Consider the following 26283-nt stretch of genomic DNA (forward strand, 5'->3'; position numbering starts at 1 on the left):
AGGGGTCTATATACAAAGGTACAGGGTGGGTGAAGGATGGGAGGGGGGGTGGAGAAGATTAGTCTGGGTAGGCTTGTTGGAAGAGCCATGTCTTAAGTTTTTTTCTGAATTTGGAGTAGCAAGGCTCAAGCCTGAGCGAGGTGGGGAGGGCGTTCCAATGTTTGGGTCCTGCAATGGATAGTGCACGAACCCTTGTAGTGGAGAGGTGGGCTTTTTTTAATGGGGGAATAGATAGAGTACCTTTATTGATAGATCGAATGGGTCGATCAGAGCGTATGGGACAGAAGGGTTCGTCAAGCCAGTTAGAGTTGTGCGAGTGGATGGATTTGTGTACTATAGTAAGGATTTTAAAGAGGATGCGGGATGCGATAGGGAGCCAGTGGAGTTCTTTAAGTATAGGGGTGATGTGATCTGCTTTCCGTGAGTTGGTGATAACCCTGGCAATGGCATTTTGGAACATCTGTAAGGGTTTGATAGTGGATGAGGGTAGGCTGAGGAGGAGGGCGTTACAATAATCGAGCTTTGAGGAGAGGGTAGCTTGGACGACAGTGCGGAAATCGTGATAGTGGAGGAGGGGTCTGAGTTTCTTCAGGATACTGAGTTTGAAGAAACCTTCTTTGAGGATGGCGCTGATCTGTTTTTTTAGGTTAAGTTGCTGATCGAGAATTACCCCAAGGTCTCGTACAGTGGGTTGGGACATTGTGGAGTCGAATGCTGGGTCATTGGAGATAAGGGGTTTAGGAGGGAGGTGAGGAGAAATGAGGAGCAGCTCTGTTTTGGAGGAGTTTAGGGCGAGGTGGATGTTGGTGAGGAAGTCACTGCCAAATTGGTTTGCTTCCCCGATTTCTCTTAGCATTTCATCATCTGTCTGACCATTTTGTCCATGTGGACGGTAGTATACTCCTATCTATACTCTTACCCAACACACATGGGATTTCTACCCATATAGATTCTACTGAGCCTCTCTGTATTTAGGGGATAATTTTTAAAAGGAGTTTCACACCCAAATGTAAATACATTTGTAGCAGTTTTCAAAAGCCATTTATTTGAGTAATGTGCACTTACGTGAGCAAATCCTATGAACAATTCAATGAAATATTGTAGCAATTTTCAAAAGTCCACTTACTCAAGTAAAGTGCATATACTTAAGTAATACCCAGTTTTACTTGAGTAAATGCTTTTTAAAATTAGGCCCTTAAAGTTCTGGATTGTTGCACTCCAAATAGAAGACATCCTTTCAATAGCCCATGCAGGAAATTGACTCAAAACATTATCCACTTCCTATTGGAGTAGCCTAGTGGTTAGAGTAGAGGGGTACAAACCACTGTTGCTCCTTGTGTCCTTGGGCAAGTCACTTTACCCTCCATTGCCTCAGCTACAATCTTACAGCTAGATTCATCAAAAAGTGTTACTAACGCACTGATAACAAAAAGGGATGTTGCCTTAAACTTAGTAGAGAGAGAGAGAGAGAGAGAGAGAGAGAGAGAACTGACCTATAAGGCCCTCATAGTAGTTAAGTATTTATATTTCGATAGGAGGGCCCTCTAATAGGTCAAGGTGATATGAGGTGTTAGTGGTGGTTTAGGGTTTAGGGGCCAGTTTCTCATGTAGAGTGAGACGTATGAACAGCACAGTACACCTTGGTGAAGGTTTGGCATCATTTGGAGTGAGGAAAATCTGAAAAAGATAAAATTTCAACTATGTTCTCTCATCAACAAGCTAGGGTGAGAGAAAACAGTAGAAATGTCATCTGTTTGAGACTTTTCCTCACTCCAAATGATGTCAAATCTTCACCTAGGTGTACTGTGCTGTTCGTATGTCTCACTTTGTGAGAAATTGACCCCCTAAACCCTAAACCACCACTAACTCCTCACCTCACCTCAATCTATTAGTTGGCCCTCCTATAGAGATATAAAATAAATAGGTATTCACAGTGAGGCTCTCTCTCTCTTGCTCTCTCTCTCTCTCTCTCTCCAGAAATGGCCAAATGCAATTCCAAAAAGTTCTCATGAATTGCATTATGGCCATATCAAACAGCCTAACACCAGGAAAAAAGGTGTAGTTATTTCTGGTGTTAAAACCATGTGTTATGCTATCACATGGTGCAATAAAACCCTCATTTAACTAAATCCCACCCAAACTCCTCCCTATTCCTGCCTCTCCAAAACATCTGCATTCACACCTTGCATTATGGCATTAACGTGTTATTGTGTGAATTAAAGCCATAACACATTTTGATGAATGACTCAGTTAGATTGTAAGGCCCCTGGGGATAGGGAAATACCTACAGTACCTGAATACTTAGAAGTGCTGAAAAGTGGAATATAAAAATCTAAATAAATAAATATTGGTGAGGAAAAATTATTCATGAATCAGCATAAATTGCTCCACCTTTCAAAATTCACAGGGTACAGGAATTATTTTCAAGGGTCAAAGGCATACCTGGTTTACAAGCCTTGTAAACTTTTTCAAGGAGATGTAAGCCCTTTCTTTTTGTCCAGTTATTTATAATCCTAGACAAAATGTACAAGTCAGCTTCTGGAATTGAATCTTCAAAAAAGTCTCCTGCAACATAGAAGTAAATATGAATTGTGCAGGCCTTCAAGTTTTGTAAATGCTAGGTGGAACTAGATGGCCATTTTTGAAGGGAAAAGCTGGAAGTTAATAGGATATTTATTTATTTTAACAATTACCTGCTTTTTCATAAACAAGCCCAATGCTGGTGGGGGGACAAATAATAAAATGGAACATCCACAATCAAGAATATATTTTTTTATATAAAAATACACAAAAATGAAAAGACTAAAACTGACCGACATCAACATATGAAAAGTTCAAATAAAATAAACAATAACTCTATCACAGATAATACTATTACATTTATAATAATAAAACAACTAATAGCAAAAGCAACATCAGCAATATGAATAGTTAGAGCATAAAATACTAAATGTAAGGAGGATAATATTCAAAGGCATTTCCTCAGATAAAATTGTGCATTACCCAGGAAAACAGCCTTTTAGAAAATTGGCCACCTGATATGCAGGTAACCTTACTTGTGTATGTCTTGTATAATTGTAAGTTTACCTGGACCGAGCAGAGGCATTTCCGGGGGCAGAGATAGGAAGGAGTTTGGACCTATGTGCATATATTTACATTTTCAAAAGTATACATTGAAATTTCCCTCAAAGGTTTTCTGCATGCAGATTAGCCTGTGTAATTTTTGCGGGTAGCTGTAGTGAGATAATTTTCAAATTGAACATACAAGGTGCTTTAAGTTCACTTTGAAAATTGGTGTAACTTATGCATCTCTTTGCCAGCTTTCTTATGCAGGCTGTTACAAAATGACCTCCATTATGCTAAGATCATAAAATGCTAAACATATTAAAGTCCATATTCAGCAGGCTTACCCAGATAACCTTAGCCAAATATTCAGTGGAATGTATCTTCTGCTGAATATACTCAGCTAATGTTACCAGGATAGAGTTATCTGGATAACTTTGTCGCTCGCTGGCTTACTGAATATTTGAAAAAAAAAAACAACTTGCATGCCCTAATGGCCTGATCTCTCCCACATTTCCTAAAGTTGTAAACCAAACGCTGGGGCAGTAGAACCCAAGCCCCCTCCCAACCCCCTCAGAAGTTTCAAAAATAAAGGTGGCTGCGGAGGCCCAAGCCTTTCTTCCGCTTCTTAAAAACTTGTGGTATCTCCCAAATTATCCCTGTACCCCGGCAGGGTTCCCTTCCATGGGAAGAGTAAGTGCGGGAAGATACATAAACCCGCTTTGAAACTTCAGGCTACAAAGTACCTATAAGAACTGTTATAAACTTATCCTCAATGTACATAAAATAAGTCACTGAAGTGTGCACATTGAAAATTTATGCAGAAGCTGAAATGCTTCCGTTGAAAAAATGCTGAAATAAAGACGGCTTAGTCAGTTCTCTATTTGCTAATTAGCATCCCTATTCATGGTGGGGGGTAATTTTCAAAAGAATGTACACACTTAAAACTGGGTTTTACCTTTATAAATGCACTTTACCCTTGTAAGTGGCATTTGAAAATGGCTACAATATATGCCATTGAATTGTCCATAGGATATTCATGTGGAAGTGCCTTTATGGTCAGGGCCCGTGCTATCATGTGTAAGCAATTTGTAAGGTGTGTTGGGTGTGGGCCTGGCCCTCAAAAATCCATGAATAAACAGAATTACCATTACAATATAGTAAACCTCCCATACCAAAACAGCCCTAACAACCTTATCTATGAAAAGGCAACAAGAAATATATTACACCAGGCCCTAGAACACTAATAAAACTCTTATTAAGAAGCCAGGCTACTATAGATGCCTACACAGAAATTACATGCCAGAAAAATACCTCATCTCGGTCATACATGCAGAACACAGACAGACCCTCACCAAAAATGGAATAAAGAGATCAGAAATTATAAACAGAAACGAATTGAGAAGAACTGAACCGGGACTGGAATCCAAAACAAGCCAGCCTCTATATGCAGAGCAACAATGGAAAAACAGAAACATTACCATTCTTTATAAAACATTAAAAATAAAATCAAGAAATATAAAACATTAATCATAATAATAAAATCATATTCATAAAAGGAATATTTCAAACCAGTTAATGAATAGAATATCCAAAATTTCCCAAACATCAATAAAATATTTCAAAACAAGGGGAGGCAGATTTTATAAATTTGCGTGAGCACGTACTTTTGTTCGCGCACTAGGGGCCTGATTTTAAAAAGCATTTACTCGAGTAAAAACCAGGTTTACTGGAGTAAATTCACTTTACTTGAGTAAGTGGGTTTTTGAAAATTGCTACAATATATGCCATTGACTTGTCTATAGGATTTACTCACATAAGTGCACTTTACTTGAGTAAATGGCTTTTGAAAATTGCTACAATAGTAGCTACATTTATGCATGTAACTCCTTTTGAAAATTACCCCCTAGGCGCGAACAAAAGTACGCTGGATTTTATAAGATACGCGCGTAGCCGCACCTTCCCCTCCCTTCCCCTACCTAACCCACCCCCCTGGCCCTATCTAAACCCCCCCTACCTTTTGTTGGCAGATTTACGCCTGCTGAAAGCAGATGTAAATCTGCTCGCGCCAGTGGGCTGATGCAATAAAGTGCACCCAGGTTTACAAACGGTTGGGCGCACATTTTAGATGCGCTACACTAGCACCTGATGCAGTAAGGAGATTAGCGAGCACAAAACACACACCCTAACAAATACATAGCCAATAGCACCCATCGTATGTAAAGTCCATGTACATGAGGCTAATAGCGCCCAATGCACGCTTTTTAGCACGGCAAATTTAACTCCAGCCCTGGAGGTTGAGTAAAGTCAATTTGAGAGCCAAAGTCCTCTTTGTTACAATAAGTGTGTCCTCCTACTTAATATTGTTGTGACACTTTTATTTGCAGTGGAGAAAAATGTATATTTACTTGATAAAAAAAAAAATATGATGGCCACACAATTTAGACGCCTGTAACAAGGGGCACATTAATATATGACACTTCCGCAACTTGAGCAAAATAATAAAAAATCAGCCTGAAAAAGCGGGATAAAAACAGATGCTTGTATTAGAATGTATAGCAGTGAATGATAACATAGACTTAATTGGCATCTGAGAGACATGGTGGAAGGAGGACAACCAATGGAACAGTGCTATACTGGGATACAAATTATATCACAATGACAGAGAGGAGCACCAGGGGGGATGGCATAGAGTCCAACAGGATAAACATCCTGCATGAGACTAAATGCACAATTGAATCTTTATGGGTAGAAATCCCTTGTATGTCAGGGAAGACTATAGTGATAGTATACTACCGTCCACCTGGTCAAGATGGTGAGACTGACAGTGAAATGCTAAGAGAAATTAAGGAAGCTAACCAAATTGGTAGTGCGGTAATAATGGGAGACTTCAATTACCCCAATATTGACTGGGTAAATGTATCATCGGGACACCCTAGAGAGATAACAATCCTGGATGGAATAAATGATAGCTTTATGGAGCAATTGGTTCAGGAACTGATGAGAGAGGGAGCAATTTTAGATCTAATTCTCAGTGGAGCACAGGATTTGGTGAGAGAGGTAACGGTGGTGGGGCCGCTTAGCAATAGTGATCATAATATGATCAAATTTGAATTAATGGGCAGCTGATATTACCTGGTAGGATTTGCCTGCTCACAAAACTGGAACTTTTCATCTGATTTCCTTGCTACCCCGATGTCAGAGGGAGGAGCCGAATGAAGCGCCTATAAAATTGGCATCCTAGCAGCACACCGCAGCTGCTGGCATGCCACCAAAGCCGCGTGCGCCTAAGGGGCATGCGGCTTAGCTTGGCTTAGCTTGGATTTGATTGGATTTGAGAGGTTATTGATCATATTCTTGAATCAGCTGCCACGAGATTCTTGGAGGAGGATAAAAGGAACTACCGTGCCAAGTAAGCAAGGAGTCAACGGTAATATCTTTTCCTTTAAAAAAAAATTACTTTTAAAGTGTGGCTGAATTAGTTCTTCCTCTTTGTAATGCCGCACACAAAGAGGAAGGCAAAGTTGTGAGATTTGTCTTCAACACCGAATACAATAGTAAATCAGCCAACAATCGCTGACTGTTTTGCAAAAACCCCCATAATAACTCCAGGAAGTGAGGTCGCAGAGGGATCAGACCGGAAGCAGGGAATGGTTCCTCAGACCACTGAAACATCCTTAACCCCTGGAGCATCAGCAACACCTGAGCCACCTTCTGGAAAGAGAGAGGGGATATCTCTCTTAGAAGATCCCAAATTGAGAATAGACTTTTCCCCATTTTCTAACCAGAGAGGAGTTTCCTTCTCGGAGAGCCCCTGTCAGGGCTCCAGGGAACAAAATGGTGTGTTCTCTTCTCATTTTGATGTGTCCGGAAAAGCTCCAATGGAGGGAGGAAGTGGAGTTTATCAAGTGAAATCTTTAACAGACATGCCTCTAATAACACCTAAGACTTTTACTCTTGAAGAAATTGGGACTATGTTGGTTTTAATGCAGAAATCTCTTAATAATTTAGCTACAATGGTTCAGGATGCTTTAAACAAGAATGTAGTTCTACAGTCTAAAGTAGAAAAATTAGATGGTTCAGTAAATTTAGTTGAGAGTAAAATAAATGAACTAGAGAAGGTACAGGTTAATTTAATCAAATCAGTTAAAATCCATTTGGATAAGTTAGAAATATTAGAGAATCAAATTAGAAAGAGTAACTTAAGGATATTAAATTTTCCTAAAACTTCTCTGGCCTCTCCGCTAGAGTTATTTAAAAGTTACTTGATTAATATTCTGAAGTATACAAATGGTACAATACCAGCCATTTCTAGGATATATTATATACTTCAATATTTGGGATTAGAAAACCCGCAAAATCAAGGTCAGGATAATCAAATTGATAATCTGAATCTATCTGAATTTTTGGAAAAATCCTTTGAAACAAATATTACATCACGAGCCACTCTTATAGTGCAATTTCCTTTCATATCAGAAAGAGATTCTGTATTGAGAACATATTTTAGATATCAAAATGTAAAGTTTTATGGTCAAAATGTAAGGATATTTCCAGACATAGCCCGTGAAACACAAGTCAGGAGAAAGAAATTTATATTGATGAGAGGAGAAGTTTTACAAAGAGGGGCTAAATTTGTATTAAGATATCCGTGCTGGTGTATTATTGTTAATCAGGAAGCGAGATATGTTTTTAATCAACCAGAACATTTAAGATCATATCTTAACAACCAGTCCTAAAATCTTCATTGAGCTGGTAATGAAGTACTAGTTGATGGGACTTGACACAAATATGTATTTGATTTATGATGTGGTAAATTGCTCCTTCAGTTTATTTTCTCCTTCAATTATCTCATTTTTCTTTTGATTGTAATTTATTTATTTATTTATTTATTTATTTAACGCTTTTCTATACCGATCTTCATGGTTGGAAGACCATATCAGACCGGTTTACATCGAACATGATTTAAGATAACACAGCATGTTAGTTTTCATAGTTATTTTCTTTTTTTGTTTTGAATTTCTTCTAAACATCTGTGGAATGTATCTTATTGAAAAATTTATTGAAAAATTTAATAAAAATTTATTGAAAAATTTAATAAAAACAAAATTAAAAAAAATTGAATTAATGACTGGGACAGTAAGCAAATCCATGGCTCTTGTGCTAAACTTTCAAAAGGGAAACTTTGATAAAATGAGAAAAATAGTTAGAAAAAACTGTAAGGAGCAGCTACAAAAGTAAAAAGTGTGCAAGAGGCATGGTCATTGTTAAAAAATACCATCCTAGAAGCACAATCCAGATGTATTCCACAAATTAAGAAAGGTGGAAAGAAGGCAAAACGATTACCGGCATGGTTCAAAGGGGAGGTGAAAGAAGCTATTTTAGCCAAAAGATCTTCATTCAAAAATTGGAAGAAGGATCCAACAGAAGAAAATAGGATAATGCATAAACATTGGCAAGTTAAATGTAAGACATTGATTAGACAGGCTAAGAGAGAATTTGAAAAGAAGTTGGCTGTAGAGGCAAAAACTCACAGTAAAAAACTTTTAAAAATATATCTGAAGCAGAAAGCCTGTGAGGGAGTCAGTTGGACTGTTAGATGATCGAGGGGTTAAAGGGGCACTTAGAGAAAATAAGGCCATAGCGGAAAGATTAAATGATTTCTTTGCTTTGGTGTTTACTGAAGAGGATGTAGGGGAGGTACCCATACTGGAGAAGGTTTTCATGGGTAATGATGGACTGAACCAAATCACGGTGAGCCTAGAAGATGTGGTAGATGTGACTGAAAAACTGAAGAGTAGTAAATCACCTGGACCAGATGGTATACACCCCAGAGTTCTGATGGAACTAAAATATGAAATTTCAGACCTATTAGTAAAAATTTGTAACCTATCAATAAAATCATCCATTGCACCTGAAGACTGGAGGATAGCTAATATAACCACAATATTTAAAAAGGGCTCCAGGGGTGATCCGGGAAACTACAGACCAGTTAACCTGACTTCAGTGCCAGGAAAAATAGTGGAAAGTGTTCTAAATATCAAAATCACAGAACATATAAATAGACATGGTTTAATGCAGGGGTCCCCAAACCTGTCCTGGAGGGCCATCAGCCAGTCGGGTTTTTGGGATATCCTCAATGAATGTGCATGAGAGAAAATTTGCATGCACTGCCTCCATAACATGTAAATTTTCTATCATGCGTATTCATTGAGGATATCCCAAAAACCCGACTGGCTGGTGGCCCTCCAGGACAAGTTTGGGGACCACTGGTTTAATGGAACAAAGTCAGCCTTGCTTTACCCAAGGCAAGTCTTGCCTCACAAATCTGCTTTCAGTTTTTTGAAGGAGTTAATAAACAAGTGGATAAAGATGAAACAGTAGATGTAGTGTACTTGGATTTTTAGAAGGCATTTGACAAAGTTCCTCATGAGAAGCTTCTAGGAAAAGTAAAAAGTCATGGGATAGGTGGTGATGTCCTTTCGTGGATTACCAGCTGGCTAAAAGACAGGAAACAGAGAGTAGGATTAAATGGACAATTTTCTCAGTGGAAGGGAGTGGGCAGTAGAGTGCCTCAGTATTGGGATCCTTACTTTTCAATATATTTATAAATTATCTGGAAAGAAATACGAGTGAGGTAATCAAATTTGCAGATGATACAAAATTGTTCAGAGTAGTTAAATCATAAGCAGATTGTGAAAACTGCAGGAAGACCTTGTGAGACTGGAAAATTGGGCATCAAACTGGCAGATGAAATTTTATGTGGATAAGTGCAAGGTGATGCATATAGGGAAAAATAACCCATGCTATAGTTACACAATGTTAGATTCCATATTAGGTGCTACTACCCAGGAAAGAGATCTAGGCGTCATAGTGGTTAACACATTGAAATCATCAGTTCAGTGTGCTGCGGCAGTCAAAAAAGCAAACAGAATGTTGGGAATTATTAGAAAGGGAATGGTGAATAAAACAGAAAATGTCATTATGCCTCTGCATCGCTCCATGGTGAGACCACACCTTGAATACTGTGTACAATTCTGGTCGCCGCATCTCAAAAAAGATATAATTGCGATGGAGAAGGTATAGAGGAGGACTACCAAATTGATAAGGGGAATGAGGAAAGACTAAAGAGGTTAGGACTTTTCAGCTTGGAGAAGAGACAGCTGAGGGGGGATATGATAGAGGTGATTAAAATCATGAGAGGTCTAGAACAGGTGATGTGATTCGTTTATTTGCTCTTTCAGATAATAGAAATACTAGGGGGCAGTCCATGAATTTAGCATGTGGCACATTTAAAATTAATCAGTAGGGAGGTGAATCGTTTTTTGACGATTTAAAATATCATCCGATATATTTTAAATCGTCAAAAATCGTTAGAGGCGATATATAATAGGAATTCCCCCGATTTATCGCCGGCCGTATGGCCATATTGCCGTACTGCAAAATGGCGCCGGCCGTATGGCCGTATGTCCGGCACCATTTTTCATTACGGCAACACGATTCGAGTGCAGGAGGTCATTCCCAGACCCCCGCTGGACTTTTGGCAAGTCTTGTGGGGGTCAGGAGGCCCCCCCCAAGCTGGCCAAAAGTCCCTGGGGGTCCAGCGGGGGTCCAGGAGCGATCTCCTATGCTCGTGACGTCCGGGGACAGGAACCAAAATGGCGCCGGCGCTACCTTTGCCCTGTCATATGACAGGGCAAAGGTAGCGCCGGCGCCATTTCTATCAATGCACCCGTGGCCCGAGAGTGGAAGATCACACCGGGACCCCCCACTGGATCCCAGGTAATTTAAGACATTTTGGGGGGGGGTTCAGGAGGGTGGGGGATTTATTTTAAAGGGTCGGGGTGGGTTTTAAGGTTGTTTTAGTGTGCCGGTTTTCCCGCCCTCCCCCGATTTACGATTTACACGATATTTAAAAAAACAAAACCGCGACAATCCGATTCCCTCCCCCCCCCACCCAGCCAAAATCGATCGTTAAGACGATCGATCAAACGATTCACATCTCTATTAATCAGAGAAAGTTGTTTTTCACTTAACGCACAATTAAACTCTAGAATTTGTTGCCAGAGGATGTGGTTAGTGCAGTTAATATAGCTGTGTTTAAAAAAGGATTGGATAAGTTCTTGGAGGAGAAGTCCATTACTTGCTATTAATTAAGTTGACTTGGAAAATAACCACTGCTATTACTAGCAATGGTAACATGGAATAGACTTAGTTTTTGGCTAGTTGCCAGGTTCTTATGGCCTGAATTGGCCACTGTTGGAAACAGGATGCTGGGCTTGATGGACCCTTGGTCTGACCCAGTATGATATGTTCTTATGTTCAATTTTTAAAATCTGCTCGGTGTATGCCAGCCCAACTTGTGCACATATATTCTGGTTTTGGTGCATGCAGAGCTTTTCAAATTCACCTCTATATTACTTAGCCACATATGTAACATTTTTTGAGACTTATTCGGCTAAGTGACATCAAAGCTGCTATTTACTCAGAAAAGTCAAAATTTATCTGGATAAGTGGTGCAAATCTCCTATAGGTAAATATTTGTGCTCCTAATTTTAATCATTTACTTGTAGAGATTTAACTCGCATATTTTCCTTAGTACTTGTCATCATGCATAAAAGAAATTACCAGTTTTACCAATTAATTACCAATTAATCCACAAGTTTGCCCAGTTTATCTCCAGCCCATCTCTCCAGCTTACCCTGACCCCTCACCCAGTCAGTATTTGTCTATAATTTTATTTTCATTTATACCTGATAATTAGCAGGTGAAATATACTCAGGTAACATATGTACACGTGTTGCGTTCGCAGATTATAAAATAGCACCTAAGGGGTAGATTTTAAAACACCTACATGCATAAATCCTCTGGATTTACGTGTGCCAGGCCTATTTTAAAAAGGCCCGGCAATGCGCATAAAGCCCCTGGTCGCGCGTATCTCCCTGGCTTCGAAAAAGGAACGGGGGTGGTGTTGGGCAGTCCAGGGGGCGGAGTGGGGCAGAGCTAGAGGTCCCCGGCACAGCGGCCATTTGCCGCTGTGCCAGGGGATTGCGTGCCGGCAGAGTGCCGATGTGTGCAACCTGCGCCTGCCGCAAGGCAGGCGCAAACCATAAGTTAAAGGAATGCGAGGGGGTTAGAATAGGGCTAGAGGGCAGGAAGGTTAGGGGAAGGGGTAGGAAGAATAGAATAGGGGGAAGGGAAGTTCCCTCACATGCTGTTCCTAAATTGGAGCAGCCTGGGAGGGAGTGGGTGAAGGCTGCTCCAATTTAACATGCGCATGTAAGACAGCTGTTTAAGTCTAAAAAAGTGCTACTTATCCTGATAAATTCAAATTTGTCTAAGTAGTAAGGCGCTACTTAGCCGAATTAGTCAGAATTTAGTCAGATGAGTGTGTGTAAATGATACAACCAGACCTTTGAGAAAAGCTTACCTTGGTACCCTCTTCGTCCCTCAAGCTAAAACATCTCTAAGAAAAAGGGCCTTTTCTACCGCTGGTCCCTCTAACTGGAACACTCTCCCTCCTGACCTCCGACAAGAGATTTGCCCTATCTCCTTTAAGAAAAAACTTAAAACTTGGTTATTCAAGCTTGCCTTTCCAGAACCATCTTGTTAGCTTAAAGCCTTCTCTACATCTCTTACTACACTTTTCTGTTTATTTCTCTCCCTTATATGGTTTGATCTGTTATTAATCTTAGTCTTTTTCATTTATTCTGGTTCCCTCTGAAGAGACCCTTAGTCACTCTTTTGACTTTCCCTTTTATTTTATTTTTTGATTTTTTTTAAATTTATTTATTTATTTTATTTTTATTTTATTTTATTTTATTTTATTTTATGTTATTATTTTTATTCTATTTCATTCCATTTATGTCTTCCGCTTTTCCCCACTCCTTTTTATACATACCTGCTCCCTAACTAAGCCTAGTACAAGAACAACAAATTTTTGAATTATACATTTACTGGACTTTTATCACTTATGACCTTCATTACTATGTAATCCAATCCAATTCTTATCTACCTTGATTACTATGTAATTTAAATTGTATATTTAGTTTTTCTTCTCATTGACTATTACTTAAAGTTGCTTAAATGTTCATTGTTCCATGTAAGGCCGTCTGGCAAGTTTTTGTTCTTTGTAAACCGGTTTGATTTGCATCTAATGTAGGAAGATTGGTATAAAAAAACAAAAAATAAATAAAAAATAAATAACCATGTATTTGTACTTCAAATTTTAAATGGACACTTGAGTAGATTTTACTCGCCTTATTTAGATGCATTTATCCCCCTGTAAACTGGCTTTTACATGTGTTTGTTGGGAATTTTCTAACTTGCGTGTGGTAAGGAAATGTCCAGCTTTACCAATTAGTCTACCAGTTCACTCAGTCCATCTGCAGCTAATCGAGAATCTCCTGGTTCTTCAGCCTGAACTCTTCTCGCACAAATTACCAGGTCCACATTTAACAATAAAGACTTTTATTGTCACTGACACCAGATAATTAGAAGGTATAAATATACATAAGTAACTTAGGCATGTTGTTTTCACAGGATCTAAAATAGTAACTTATACGTGTAACTGTTGGCCCCGCCCAGGAACATCCCTGGAACGCACCATTTTTTACACGTGCAAGTTTGCTCGCACATGCTTGCTTACATATGCATTTTGGATGGGTTTTAAATACCATACATGCGAGGACATGCTATTTTACATACAGAACTGCTAATTTTTAAGTGCACAAGTTTTGACAATTCATTTTTTTATTTTTATTTAATTTATTTATTAACTTTTATTTACCGACATTCGTGCAGCACATCATGCCGGTTTACAAAGAACTCAGGTGGGTGATACAATAAAACAAAACAATGTACAAAGAATAAAATAAAAGTAAAACCATAACAATGTAACCTTAGAACAAAATACTATTTCTTACAAAAGGACACATTAACCGATCATGATCAAAAAATAAATTAAGCCGTAGGGGGGGATGTTGTTTCTTCTAGGGTATCCATGGGAGGTGCGGGGGGAAGTGGGGGAAACATAGGATGGGGTGGGGGAAATTCGAACAGAGGGGGCTGGGGAGAAATTAAATTTGGTTTGTGTCGGGATAGGCCTGTCGGAATAGCCATGTTTTGACTCCTTTCTTGAAAATTTGCAGGGATGTCTCTTGGCGTAGGAGGGTGGGGAGGGAGTTCCAGAGGGTGGGGGCAGCGACGGAGAAGGCTCTCTCTCTGGTGTGAGTAGAATGTGCTGCCTTTAGGGATGGGGTGTGTAGAGTACCTGCATGGGTTGTTCTTGTGGGTCGGTCGGATGAACGGTAACGAGGTATTTCGTCGAGCCAGGTGTGATTATGTTTGTGTAGGGAATTGTGAAGGATGGTGAGGGTTTTGTATTGTGAGCGGAAGGAGATGGGTAACCAATGTAGGTCTTTTAGTATGGGGGTGATGTGTTCCCTTTTTTGTGTGCCTGTTATGATTCTAGCCATGGAGTTTTGTAGAATTTGGAGGGGTTTGATGGTGGTGGCGGGGAGTCCTAGTAATAGGGAATTGCAATAGTCTACTTTTGTGAGCATTGTGGTCTGTACGACTGTGCGGAAATCGTGGGTGTGGAGGAGGGGTTTGAGTTTTTTTATGATGTTAAGTTTATAGAAACCCCCCTTTAGTAGCTTTTTGATGTGGGGTTTGAAACTTAGGTGTTGGTCTATGTAGACGCCCAGATCTCTTACAAACTGGGTTTGAGGGGTGGCTGTGGTTGTATTTTGAGGGGTGTTCTGTCGCATGGGGAGAGTGAAACGTTTAGGCTGCTTAGAGATGACGAGTAATTCTGTTTTTGACAAGTTTAGAGCTAGATGGAGTTCGGATAGTGAGGCGCTTATGGTGGCGAGGCAAGATTCCCAGCGTTGCAGAGGTTCTTTTATGGATCCCTGAAACGGGATGAGAATCTGCACGTCATCTGCATACAGGAAGAATTTCAGGCCTAGTTTGGAGAGGAGGTGGCATAGGGGTATGAGATAAATATTAAACAGGGTGGAGGATAAGGATGATCCCTGGGGTACGCCCTGCGTGATAGGTATGTGTGAGGATTCGTGCTTGTCGATTTTTACTAGATACTCTCTGTGTGTGAGGTAGGAGGAGAGCCATGAGAGGGCTGTGTCGGCGATACCTATTTCTGTTAGGCGGGTCATTAGTATCTGATGGTTGACAGTATCGTAGGCAGCTGAGATGTCTAGTAGGGCGAGTAGGTACGAGTTTCCGTGGTCCATACCTTTAAGTATGGTGTCTGTCATGGCTAGTAGTAAGGTTTCGGTGCTTCGGTCTTTACGGAAACCGAACTGTTGAGTGTGGAGGACATTGTGGTCTTCTAAAAACTCCGTTAGTTGTTTGTTAATAACCCTCTCTAGTACTTTGGATAAGAATGGGAGATTGGAAATTGGACGGTAATTGGCCGGGTCTGTGGGGTCGAGGGTGGGTTTCTTTAGGAGGGGCTTGACTATGGCCAGTTTGAGTGGGTCTGGGACACTGCCTGCAGTAATAGAGCAGTTGATAAAGTCCTTAATATGTTTGGTGATGGCGGGGGTGATGGAGAGGAGGGTTTTTGAAGGAATCGTGTCTGAAGAGTGTGTGGATGGTTTCATCTTTTTTAGTATAGCTTCTACTTCTATGTTGGTGGTGAGGTCAAATGTTTTAAGGGTGATCTTTTTGTCATTGGGAATGGGGGGAGGGGGGTAGTGTTGTCTGGGAAGCGGAGTAGAATATTGTCGATTTTATTCTTGAAGTATAGGGCTAGTTCTTCGCATTTTTTGTTGGAGATAGTATCGTTGAGAGTTGGTGCATTGGGGTTGGTGAGTTCTGAGACATATGTGAATAAGGCGTTTGCATTAAATTGGTAGTCGTGGATCTTTGCCGCGTGGAAATCACGCTTGGCTTGGGTAATTGCATGACGGTATGCGTGTAAAGTGTTGTTATAGGTGGCTTTAAGTGAAGCCGATGGTTGTTTGCGCCAGGCGCGTTCTTTGGCTCTTAGTTCTTGTTTCTAAGTTTTTGTTTTTAAGCGTTAATGCATGAGAACAAATGATTTTAGTGAATAGGCACCTTGAAAATAATGGTGTTTGCAGTAAAATAATGAGGTAGATTTTAAAAGCCTTGCAAAAGTGGCCACATACGTGCATAACGTTCCTCAGCCGGCGCATGTATGTTAAAGTTCCTTGCAGAGAGAGATTCTTCATAAGGCCCAGCCTGATACTCTGTGTATGGACCATTGTAAAGGGGCACTTTGATTCGGGGTGAGTTTTTGGGAGGTGGGTTGAGGTTATTGGGGGGCGTTGTTACAGAAACATTCAGAGGTATTCCTTGTAAAATTGATATCATTAAAGAATTCTAGACCTTATAAGTGATAAAAATTCAAAGAATAGAAGTTGATTTGCAGACTGCAGTCTCTGCTAGCTGCATTGTACAAATCAATAGCTTTTCATCACTTTTCAAATCTACCTGATTATGCATTTTTTCACATTAATGCTTAAGGCAACTTTGAAAATAGGGGTATGTGTTCCCTAACTGGCACTGTACCAGCTCATTGAAACAAGTGGGCCAGATAGGGCAAAGGGTTTTTCTCCATTTGTGTCCATAGGGGAAAAAATTAGCACATTTAGTTCTATATTTCATAAATAATCCATAATGAGTGCTTAGATTACATGAAATACCTTAGAGAAAAGATCAAGATAATATTCATACATTTCATATATTTTTAAAAACCTTCCATTTTTACATTATATGATAGTGCAGGGTTCTAGTGACCCTTTTGGTCCTGCAGATTGAAAAGGAGATTTATTATTTATTTATTTTATTTATTTATTTAATACATTTCTATACCGTTTTTTCAGTAATACTACTGTTCAAAGCGGTTCAAAATGGTCTTATAAAAATAGAAGTATAGTTAATATTTAAACAAAAAACCAAAAAAAGCATATAAGTAAATAAATAAAGCAAAAATGACCGTAATAGGATAAAGTAAGAATAAAAATACAAAGGGGAGTAGTATCAATAATATAAATTATAATGATAGAAAAAAAACAAATTGGCGGTTATTTTATAAAAACTCAAAGAACGAAATCACTTGAAAATAATTGGCTTAAATAAAACAAAACATCCCAATAATTGACGACTAATATATAGACTAAACTGATATTAGTTTTCCAAACTAGGAATAGCCATATCTTTAAATGCTATTTGGAATAATTGGGTTTTTAAAGCTTTCTTAAACTCCTTTGCGTTGGGTATTTGCCTTAATGAATTCAGCAGCGCATTCCAAAGCGTAGGCCCCACTACCGAAAAGGCTCGGTTTCTAGTAATGTTTAATATAGCGTTTTTTATTGATGGCACTTCCAGTAGGTTTTGACTCGCTGACCTAAGTTCTCTCTGCGGTTTATATACTCTAAGTGAAGAGCATAACCAAGTGGAATCTGCGTTATTTAACAAAGAGTGTACAAGTGAAAGAATTTTATACTGAATTCGGTATTTAATTGGTAACCAATGTAAGTTACACAAGACTGGGGTAATATGTTGTGTTCTAGTTGTACCAGTGAGGAGTCTCGCTGCAGAATTTAGGACTAATTGTAGTGGTTTAGTCGTGTTCTCAGGCAAACCGATATATAAACCATTACAATAGTCCAAACCCGTCAAAATTAAAGCTTGCAAAATGGATCGGTAGTCACGGTAGAATAAGAGTGGGCGTAGATGTTTTAACACATGAAGTTTGAAAAAAGAGTTTCTCACTGTTTTTGAAATGTGCTGGGACAAAGATAAATTAGTGTCCAACCAGACACCTAAGTTACGTGCAAGTCTTGTGATCTGTATATCATCATTGCCCAATTTAATACTAGTAGGGGGGGGCATTTGTAGAATTAGATATAATTAGTTAAGATACATCTTATTAAGTTATTAGTTAAGATACATCTTATTGGATTAACATAAGAACCATTCAAAGATGAACTTTCAAGGCTCTCTTCAAATCCAGTCACACACAGGTACACTGTGTGTAGGTCCTGAGAAAGTAATTGGGCTCCCTGCTTTGTTCCCTACCAGTTGTATGCCTCATCTCCCTGATTGGCTTGCAGGTGTGGCTGTGCATCTATGAGTCATTTAGAGCAGTGTTTCTCAAACTGATACAGGAGTAACCCCCTTAGCCGGTTTGACTTTCAGGACACCCACAACAATAAGAGATTTGCATGCAATGAAAGCAGTGCAGTCAAATCTATCTCAGGCATATTCATTGTGGATAGCCTGCAAACCAGACTGGCTAATGGGTACTCTAGGACCAGCTTGAGAAACACTGGCTTAGAACAAGGAAAAAGCATACATATGGCATATAAGCTTCCAGCAATTGGCCAAAATGTTAGTTAATAGTGTAATATCCACTCTAGAAAAAGTGTATCGGCAGATCTTGGTTCTTGGATCATTTCAATATTCATGCTTGTTGCTGTCATGTTTTATTTCATGTACTTGACACATAAATTGTAAAGAGAACAAAAACTGAATAATGTGACTCAAACCCACCTTCCTGGAAACTGATCCGATGTTCATCTGGGGATATAAAGTGCTTCTTTGCAATTTGCAAAACTTTAGGCAGGTCATAGATTGTCACCGTAGACGCTGGGTACAGAGAAATGCACTCCTTTGCCAGAGCCCCCGAGCATCCTTGCATAAAATGCAAACAAAATACTGCATGAATACGAGAGTATAAAACAAAAACCCAAACTACTACACTGCATGTAACGATTATGGTACCAGATGTAGAGCTTCTGGATTACTAATGGTCCTTGGCAGGGCTTAATTTGTAGACAAAAAAGGAAATGGAATTGTGGAGGAGGGTGAGATGGACAGGACTAGACCCAGATGTGGCTTGTGCAAAGGGACAGGACTAGGGCTGGGTGTGGACTCTCTCTCACACACACATACCCAAATACAGTAATCATCACACATTTAACATGGCACTATTGCTCATAAGCTTCAAACTAGTATAATTCAACCCCTTTTTGTGTGCGTTTTTGCTCTGCAGTATCTGCTTCAATATTATTCCTTCCCCTTCTGGTCCTTGCAATACTGGAGATGTGGGGCTGGTGGAAACAAGAGGGAGGGGCTGGATTAGGGAGTGAAGTAAATGTTCTTGCTGAACTTGGCCGGCCATGGAATGGGCTCGCCACTGGCTGTGCTTCCCTGAGATGCTAAACTGCCAGAAAGACCACCGGCACCATGAGGGTACCCTGACCACACGTGCTGCAGGCCACTATGCTGATGGGCAGCACCACGCAGGAAACGCCACTCTGCCGGGCGAGCATCCCTATGCGTATGACTCCGGCCAATTTAAAGGGCCTGCGATGGTGAAAGTTCCTGTGGCGTCCCCTGATGATGCCATCATGGCCTTCCTACATAAGGCTGGGTCAGACTAGCTATCAGTGCCTGAGCAATGGGTCAAGCTTCTAGAGAGTAGCTGGTTGCCTGACTCCATGTTTCTGACTCCATGTTCCTGACTCTGTGCTCCTGACCCTCGTCCTGTCTTCCCCTGGATTGATACTTTGCACTTGACCTCAGACCTCCTCTGGACTTTGTTTGCTTGCTACCCATCTTGTCTCTTGGTACATCTTCTAGACTTTGCTGTTGGCTGCCTGCCCAACCATTGGAACGTCTTGACTCTGTTTCTGCCAGCTACCCATTATGAGATTCCTCATCATCGGAGACCTGTGCCTAAGTCCAGACAGCCCCGGCACCCAAGGGCTCAACCTGCAGGTAATGAGGGCTGGTTTGGTGAAGGTCCTGTTGGGTTTCCACACCGCCCAGTTCCTCCTGCTGACGATGAGGACCTGCAAGGCTCCTCTCTGCAAGTAGTGTCAATCTCGTCTTGGTCCAAGGGTCCACACCAGTAACAGTTCTCTTCTCTGTGTGCTCCAGGCTCACCCCCTCTCCTTCTCTTTCCTGCAGGCTGCCTGGAGGGTAGGAACTGGAGAATATCCTCTTAAGCCTCAAAAGAAGTACCAGAACTACATTCCTGGCCTTTCCCCCACAAATTAAGCCCTGGTCCTTGGTGTTTTTATAGCTAAAAGGTTCCTGTCCAATTAGTTTTCTGATGTCATAGGGAAATGATATATAGCACATCCATATAGCTTTTCTCTTTCTCTATATCTGACTCAATCTCAATACAGGTTTGTAAAACACTGTGTGCTCTGCGGTCACTTACCTCCCAGGTCACACACATTGGGGAAAAGGGAGAGGTCAAAGAGTGTCAGCACATCCTTTTTGCATAAATGCCACAAAGAATTCATACAGTGCATGAATGTTATCATTTCTTCCTCGGATCTAGTGATTGAAAAGAAAGCCAGGTTGAAGGTTACATTTACATGCAGCACATGATGAGATTACTGCATTACTCTACAGCTGGGGATATGTGCCACCAAAGAACTCCCGGCTGGCACGCTGCTCCCTTCCTATGCTTCAAGCCATTTCAAGACTTCTAGGCCAGTTGTATTAATCTTGTGATGCCCAAGGGAAGGCTCTTGCATGCGAGACAGCATGACTAGTTCTTGTCAGGGAGACTCTTTACGAACCTCCTCCATGGCACGCTGCCCAAAGAGGTTGCTAACCTGTGCTCTACATATCAAACCCTTCATCCCCTTGGCCCCTCCCTCCACCCACCCGACAAGATCAAGCCACTCCAACCTCTCCCTCCAATGCTCCTGCATTTCAACCAAAAACTCCATCTCATAAATTAACTTACACCGTCTCAATGTAGATCTACAAGACGTAGCCACCCCATCCCATCGACCTAAGCATTTCAACCAAAAGCTCCACTGTCACACTGTAGATCTTTAACTAATTAACTATGCCACAATCTACGTTCCTTTGGCAGACTTAAGTTCCAAATTGTTTTCTAAGTTTTTTGATACAATGCAATTACTACTATGTTACGATGCCACAATGTACGTTCCTTTGTCAGACCTGTTTCAAATTGTTCTCTAAGTTTTTTTGATACAATGTAACTATCACATTCCTTAGTCAGACTTAAGTTCCAAATTGTTTCCTAAGTTTTTTTGATACAATGCAATTATTACTATGTTACAATGCCACAATGTATATTCTTTTCTCAGACTTAAGCTCCAATCTGTTCTCTAAGGGGCGGATTTTAAAAGGATTACGCGCGTAACCTTTAAAAAAAAACCCTGCGCGCATGCCGAGCCTATTTTGCATGCCAGAGGCAGGCGTAACTCAACAAAATAAGGTGGGGGTGGGGGGATTTAGATAGGGCTGGGGGTGGGTTACATAGGGGAAGGGAGGGAAAGGTGGCGGGGGGACGACCAAAAAAAGAGTTCCCTCCAAGGCCACTCCGATTTTGGAGCGGCCTTGGAGGGAACAGGGAAAGCCATCGGGCCTTCCCTAGGGCTCAGCGTGCTCAAGGTGCACAAGAGTGCACCCCCTTGCACGCGCCGACCCCGGATTTTATAACATGCGTGCGGCAGCACGTGCATGTTATAAAATTGGGTGTACATTTGTGCACACTGGGTGGCACGCAGAAATGTACCCCATGCACACATCTTTTAAAATTGGCCCCATATTCTTGTAAAAGGGGATAGATTATATTCTGAGAGGATATAAAAGAATAAGTATGAAATATCCCTCAATAAATATGTAATAGGCATATATTATAAAAAGGTTATTATTATTTATTAGATTTAATATACTGCTTGTAAAGATCATATCCAAGCAGCTTATAATCAAAATATATATAAAATGAAATCAAAGTATAAACAAAGGTATGCAATAAAACAGAATTCATAACTAAGGCCCGGAAATAAATTAGCTGCTCTGCATTTGACAATCAGCAGTCAAAAGCCTGGCTGAAAAGCCTTGTTTTTGTTGGCTTCCCAAATTTCATATGATTTGATTCCATACAGATGTCTAAAGTTAACTGCAATTCCTTGTATTAAGGGAATGTAGTGAATAGAACTAGATACAATAAGGTCAGTATTCAATGCCACTTAGCTGAATAAATGCAGACATATTCATTTGAATATTCAGCAGCATTCAGTTGCCACTACTTAGCCAGATAACTATTTATCCAACTAAATAATTATCCATCTAACAAGGTCATTCATCAAAATGCATTAGGGCATAATGCCCTCGATAACATGTTAATGCCATAATGCATGTAATAATAATGCTACTGCATGGCGCAAATGCAAAATTTGTGAAGGGGCGGGATTAGGGAGGAGTTTGGGTGGGATTTATGAAAATGAAGGGCAGTATTGCACCGTGCAATAGCATAACACATGCTATCAGTGGTTTTAATGTTGGAAATAACTACACCTTTTTTCCTGGCATTAAGCTGTGCGATATGAACAAAATAGCCGTAATGCAATAAATTGAGAATTACATTTCAGGATTTGAGAGTGGAGTGGGGGGGTGGGGGGGGGGGGGGGGGGGAGAGCCTTTGAGGAGGCCTTCACAGTATTCAACTATTTATATGCCTATTTGAGGGGCATCAAATAGCTTGAGGTGAGGTGTTGGTGGTGGTTTAGGGTTTAGCGGCCAGTTTATCATGCAGAGTGAGACATACGAACAGCACAGTACACCTCAGTGAAAATTTGACTTCATTTGGAGTGAGGAAAGTCTCACAAAGATGAAATTTTGTACTATGTTGTCTTGCCCTAGGTTGATAATACCCTGTTATAGAGTATTGCCCCTCATTTTCATAAATCCCACCCAAACTGTCTGTATTTATGAATGTACTTATATTATTTTTATTTTTTTATTTTTTTTTATTTAAGACTTTTTTATACCGATATTAGTAGTGACATCATATCGGTTTACAGCAGAACTACAGGTTGGAAATTACAATAAACAGGTATCGGAAAGGGATTACATAGGAACAGAGCTGCAGGAAGGAATTGGAGATACAAGCTCAACAGGCGGCTTGGAGGAATACGTAATACAAGAAAACAGTGAAACATTGTAACATAACTTTATACATTATCTTGTAAGACTGCACCGATGTTGTACACATTTTATACAGCAACCTCATTACATAGCAGCCCATTGGCTGAGATTATTTATAGATGGGGAGAGGGCAGGAGACATAAGTCAAGATTTAATAGTTCTTCAGATGGTCAGCAATAGTGGAGAGAAAATAGCCTTTGCTGGCTTTTGAGATGGTCAACGTCCTGACTTCAGTTGCATATTCAATTGAATGGGTCTTGATATAAAAACAGTGGGAGCTGTAAGAACAGTTGCTATCTGGTCTTTGTCTTCAGCCATTATTAGTAGAGATGTGAATCAGAACCGGAATCAGTTTGGATTCCTGTTCCAATTCACATCATGGTTTTTTTTTTCGTCTGGCCCGATCGCGGTTTTGTTTATCGGCTGCGCCCAAACTGATAAACAAAAAACCCACCCTGACCCTTTAAAACTAATCTCTTAGCTTCCCCCACCCTCCCTACCCCCCCAAAACATTTTACAGGTACCTGGTGATCCAGTGGGGGTCCCGGGAATGATCTCCCACTCTCGGGCCGTCGGCTGCTACTAATAAAAATGGCGCCGATGGCCTTTGCCCTTACCATGTGACAGGGTATCCGTGACATTGGCCGGCCCTTGTCACATTTCAGATGCAGTTCACAATTCAGCACATCACTCTCCTTATAAGGTCATTTTTCAAAGGGTATAGGCCCTTAACTTTGTTCCTTTGAAAATTGACTAGAGCTGAGCACCTAAATTTAGGTACCTAAAAGGTAGGCAGTGCCAGGAGTGGGGAAAGTAAGTTAGGTGCTCAAAGCTGATTTCCAGTGCTCGGTGCCTAACTTAAAAACTATATTTAGAGAAGTGAATAGCAGTCCTACAATTAAGTGCCTCAGTTTTAGGAACCTAGTTATGTGAATTTTCAGCTTAAAATTTAGTTACCCATTCCAACTGAAATTTCGTTGAACTTTAGCTACCTAAAACAAAAATACCTAGGTTAGGCACTCAGCATCCTTTGAAAATCAACCTGCATGTTCCCAGAAAAACTACAGTAATTACCTGTAGATAGCGTTATAACATTTTTTAAAGGGTACTCCAAAAGCTCTTTCAGTCTGGTTTCCACCATCTCTAGAAAACAAAATAATTTGCATGAAGCTTTTAGCTTATTTTGCTGGAGATAGACGCTAATTTGTGATTAAGAAAAACATGTTATTGTAGAAGGCAGGCAGGGGCCATGTTTCAGGATGCCCTTGATAGTGTGGTTACCAGGCTTGGCCTTCCCCTGTGTGGAGTGGTTCAGTGATTCGGGAGTTAGTTAGAGCAGTTGGGCTGGGCTCTTGTTGCACTGGAGATTCAAACTATACAGTGAATGTTTTGGTGCCCTGATTGGTTGTGCCCCAGTGCATCAAGAGAAAAAATGTGGTCGCTAGAGGCTGGTTTAAGGGGTGGGGTATAGAAGCACTTTTTTTGCCTTCCAACGTTGGTTCTACACATCTCCTGGCTTACCTTTGGCATGCCTTCTAGAGAGAAGCATAGAGCAGGGGTAGCCATGCAGGCCCTTTTGAATAACGACCAGGTGAACAGGTGATAAATGTGCCGGTCTGGGCTCCTTTGGATGAGCTGGAGGCGGTTGGTGTGTCTGTCAGGTTGGGTTGTGCTGCAAAGTCATGTGGGTCATACCGAGCTGTCAAGTGAGCATCGGGCAGAGTCTTCTCATGTGTCAACTGGGCAGGAGTTGAGTGCTCCTGACTGCAGTGAGCCGCTGTCAGGAATCAGAGATAGGCCATGGTCGAAGCGTGTGATTTGGGCGCATATCGGGAGCTGTGGCAAATGTCTCGACCTATGGTGGGGAGTCGGCAGCAGGTGAGGATCCATTTGGAGAGTTGGTTCACGTGCCTCATGTTGCTAATAAGACTGCAAGGATTCATGCTGGTGAGTGTGCTAGAGGATGCAGTTTGACAGTGAGCGGCAGTACGCCAGAGATGTTTCACCATCTCCTTTGCAACCTAATCAGCTGGCTATTCCTCAGCCTATTTCAGGTGGGTCCAAGTTGCCTGAGGATAGACTGCCCCAGTGTCTGACCCGGGTGGTACTGGTGGGACTTTTTGTGAACCAATATTAAACACTGGTGCAGCAGGGGCCTATCCAGGTTTTAATATGCCTGGGCTTGGAGCTAGGAATGTGGGATCAGGTTAATTCCACCTGGTGCAGGGGATTGGGGGGGGGGGTTACTGGTGTGACTCCAGTCTCCCAAATTGGGATTTTGACTTGGGTCTGTTGGATATGCAAGGAGCATGGGGGGCAATGGTTGAACAGCCTCATGGCACTGGTTTAAGTCATTGGCAGGGGGCCTGTCCTAGTTGAGGTGCTCCTGGAAGTTTTTTGGGGGTATCTTGAAGTTCTTTTGGGACTGATGCTTGGTTCTCTATGGGGCAGACCGGCAGTTATATATTGCCTCATGGCATGGGATTTAATTCTATGGGTTTTCCAGTAGAACGTCAGAGGTGCTCTGGGAATATAGGGGGGCGCACAGGGTAGTGGATCTCGTGGGGGGGGGGGGCTCTGATTTGTTGTTTCAGGTAGATGATCTATGTCATGTGGGGGATGAGTTAGTGGATCGCCCTAGATCTTCATATCAAGAGAGCTGGAGGACTGCAAGAGTCTGCTGAGACAAGCTGAGTTTTTGGTGGATTCCAGGGTAGAGATTACTAGACAACCAGGCTCAGCTCTGGAGAGAAAATCTGCTGGTCAGCAAACAGGGAGGTCTCATGATGAGCAGGCAACTTCAGTATCAGGTGAGTGTGTGAATGTCAGTGGAGACAGGACAAGGGGTGAGGGTGAATTTAACATGGTTTCTGAAGGGCCTGGAGGTAATTTGATTGACTAGAATGGTCACTCAGCTGGTAGTCAGGGTGTGTTTGTAGATCCTTCTCTACAGCAGGCCCAGCTATCTGGAGCAACATCCCATCCGACCTTAGAATGGAACCCTGCCTCTTAACATTTTAGAAAAAACTTAAGACCTGGCTTTTCCGCCAAGCCTTCTCAGATCCCCCTGATACACACTAGACGACAGAACATCCTTCATGAACAATAGATCTCCGTACTACCCCTAAGTTCAGAATAAGAGCCCCCCCCTGACTCAGCAATTGTTTATACTATTTATTTACTACGTTCTTAAGCCTTTCTTTCCAGCAGTCTATGCTTCCAAGTTTACTTTCCTTGTTGAATGTAACT

The 26283-nt window shown here is 41.0% G+C and overlaps 1 protein-coding gene across 6 annotated transcripts in view; it reads right to left on the reverse strand.

Moving 5' to 3' along the window:
• Positions 1-26283, reverse strand: part of LOC115092612 (acetylserotonin O-methyltransferase-like) — a 58703-nt gene that overhangs the window by 14690 nt on the left and 17730 nt on the right. For 4 of the 6 annotated variants that reach the window (XM_029603645.1, XM_029603647.1, XM_029603644.1 and 1 more), the window contains exons 4-7: positions 24109-24177; positions 20282-20400; positions 18604-18744; positions 2443-2565 (exon numbers count right to left, since the gene is read on the reverse strand). In XM_029603645.1, coding sequence (XP_029459505.1) covers positions 2443-2565; positions 18604-18744; positions 20282-20400; positions 24109-24177 — 452 coding nt within the window. The remainder of the gene's footprint in view (positions 1-2442; positions 2566-18603; positions 18745-20281; positions 20401-24108; positions 24178-26283) is intronic. The other 2 variants (XM_029603646.1, XM_029603649.1) reach the window with 2 other exon arrangements.

Source organism: Rhinatrema bivittatum, chromosome 5 (assembly GCF_901001135.1).
Source record: "Rhinatrema bivittatum chromosome 5, aRhiBiv1.1, whole genome shotgun sequence".
Taxonomy (NCBI): domain Eukaryota; kingdom Metazoa; phylum Chordata; class Amphibia; order Gymnophiona; family Rhinatrematidae; genus Rhinatrema; species Rhinatrema bivittatum.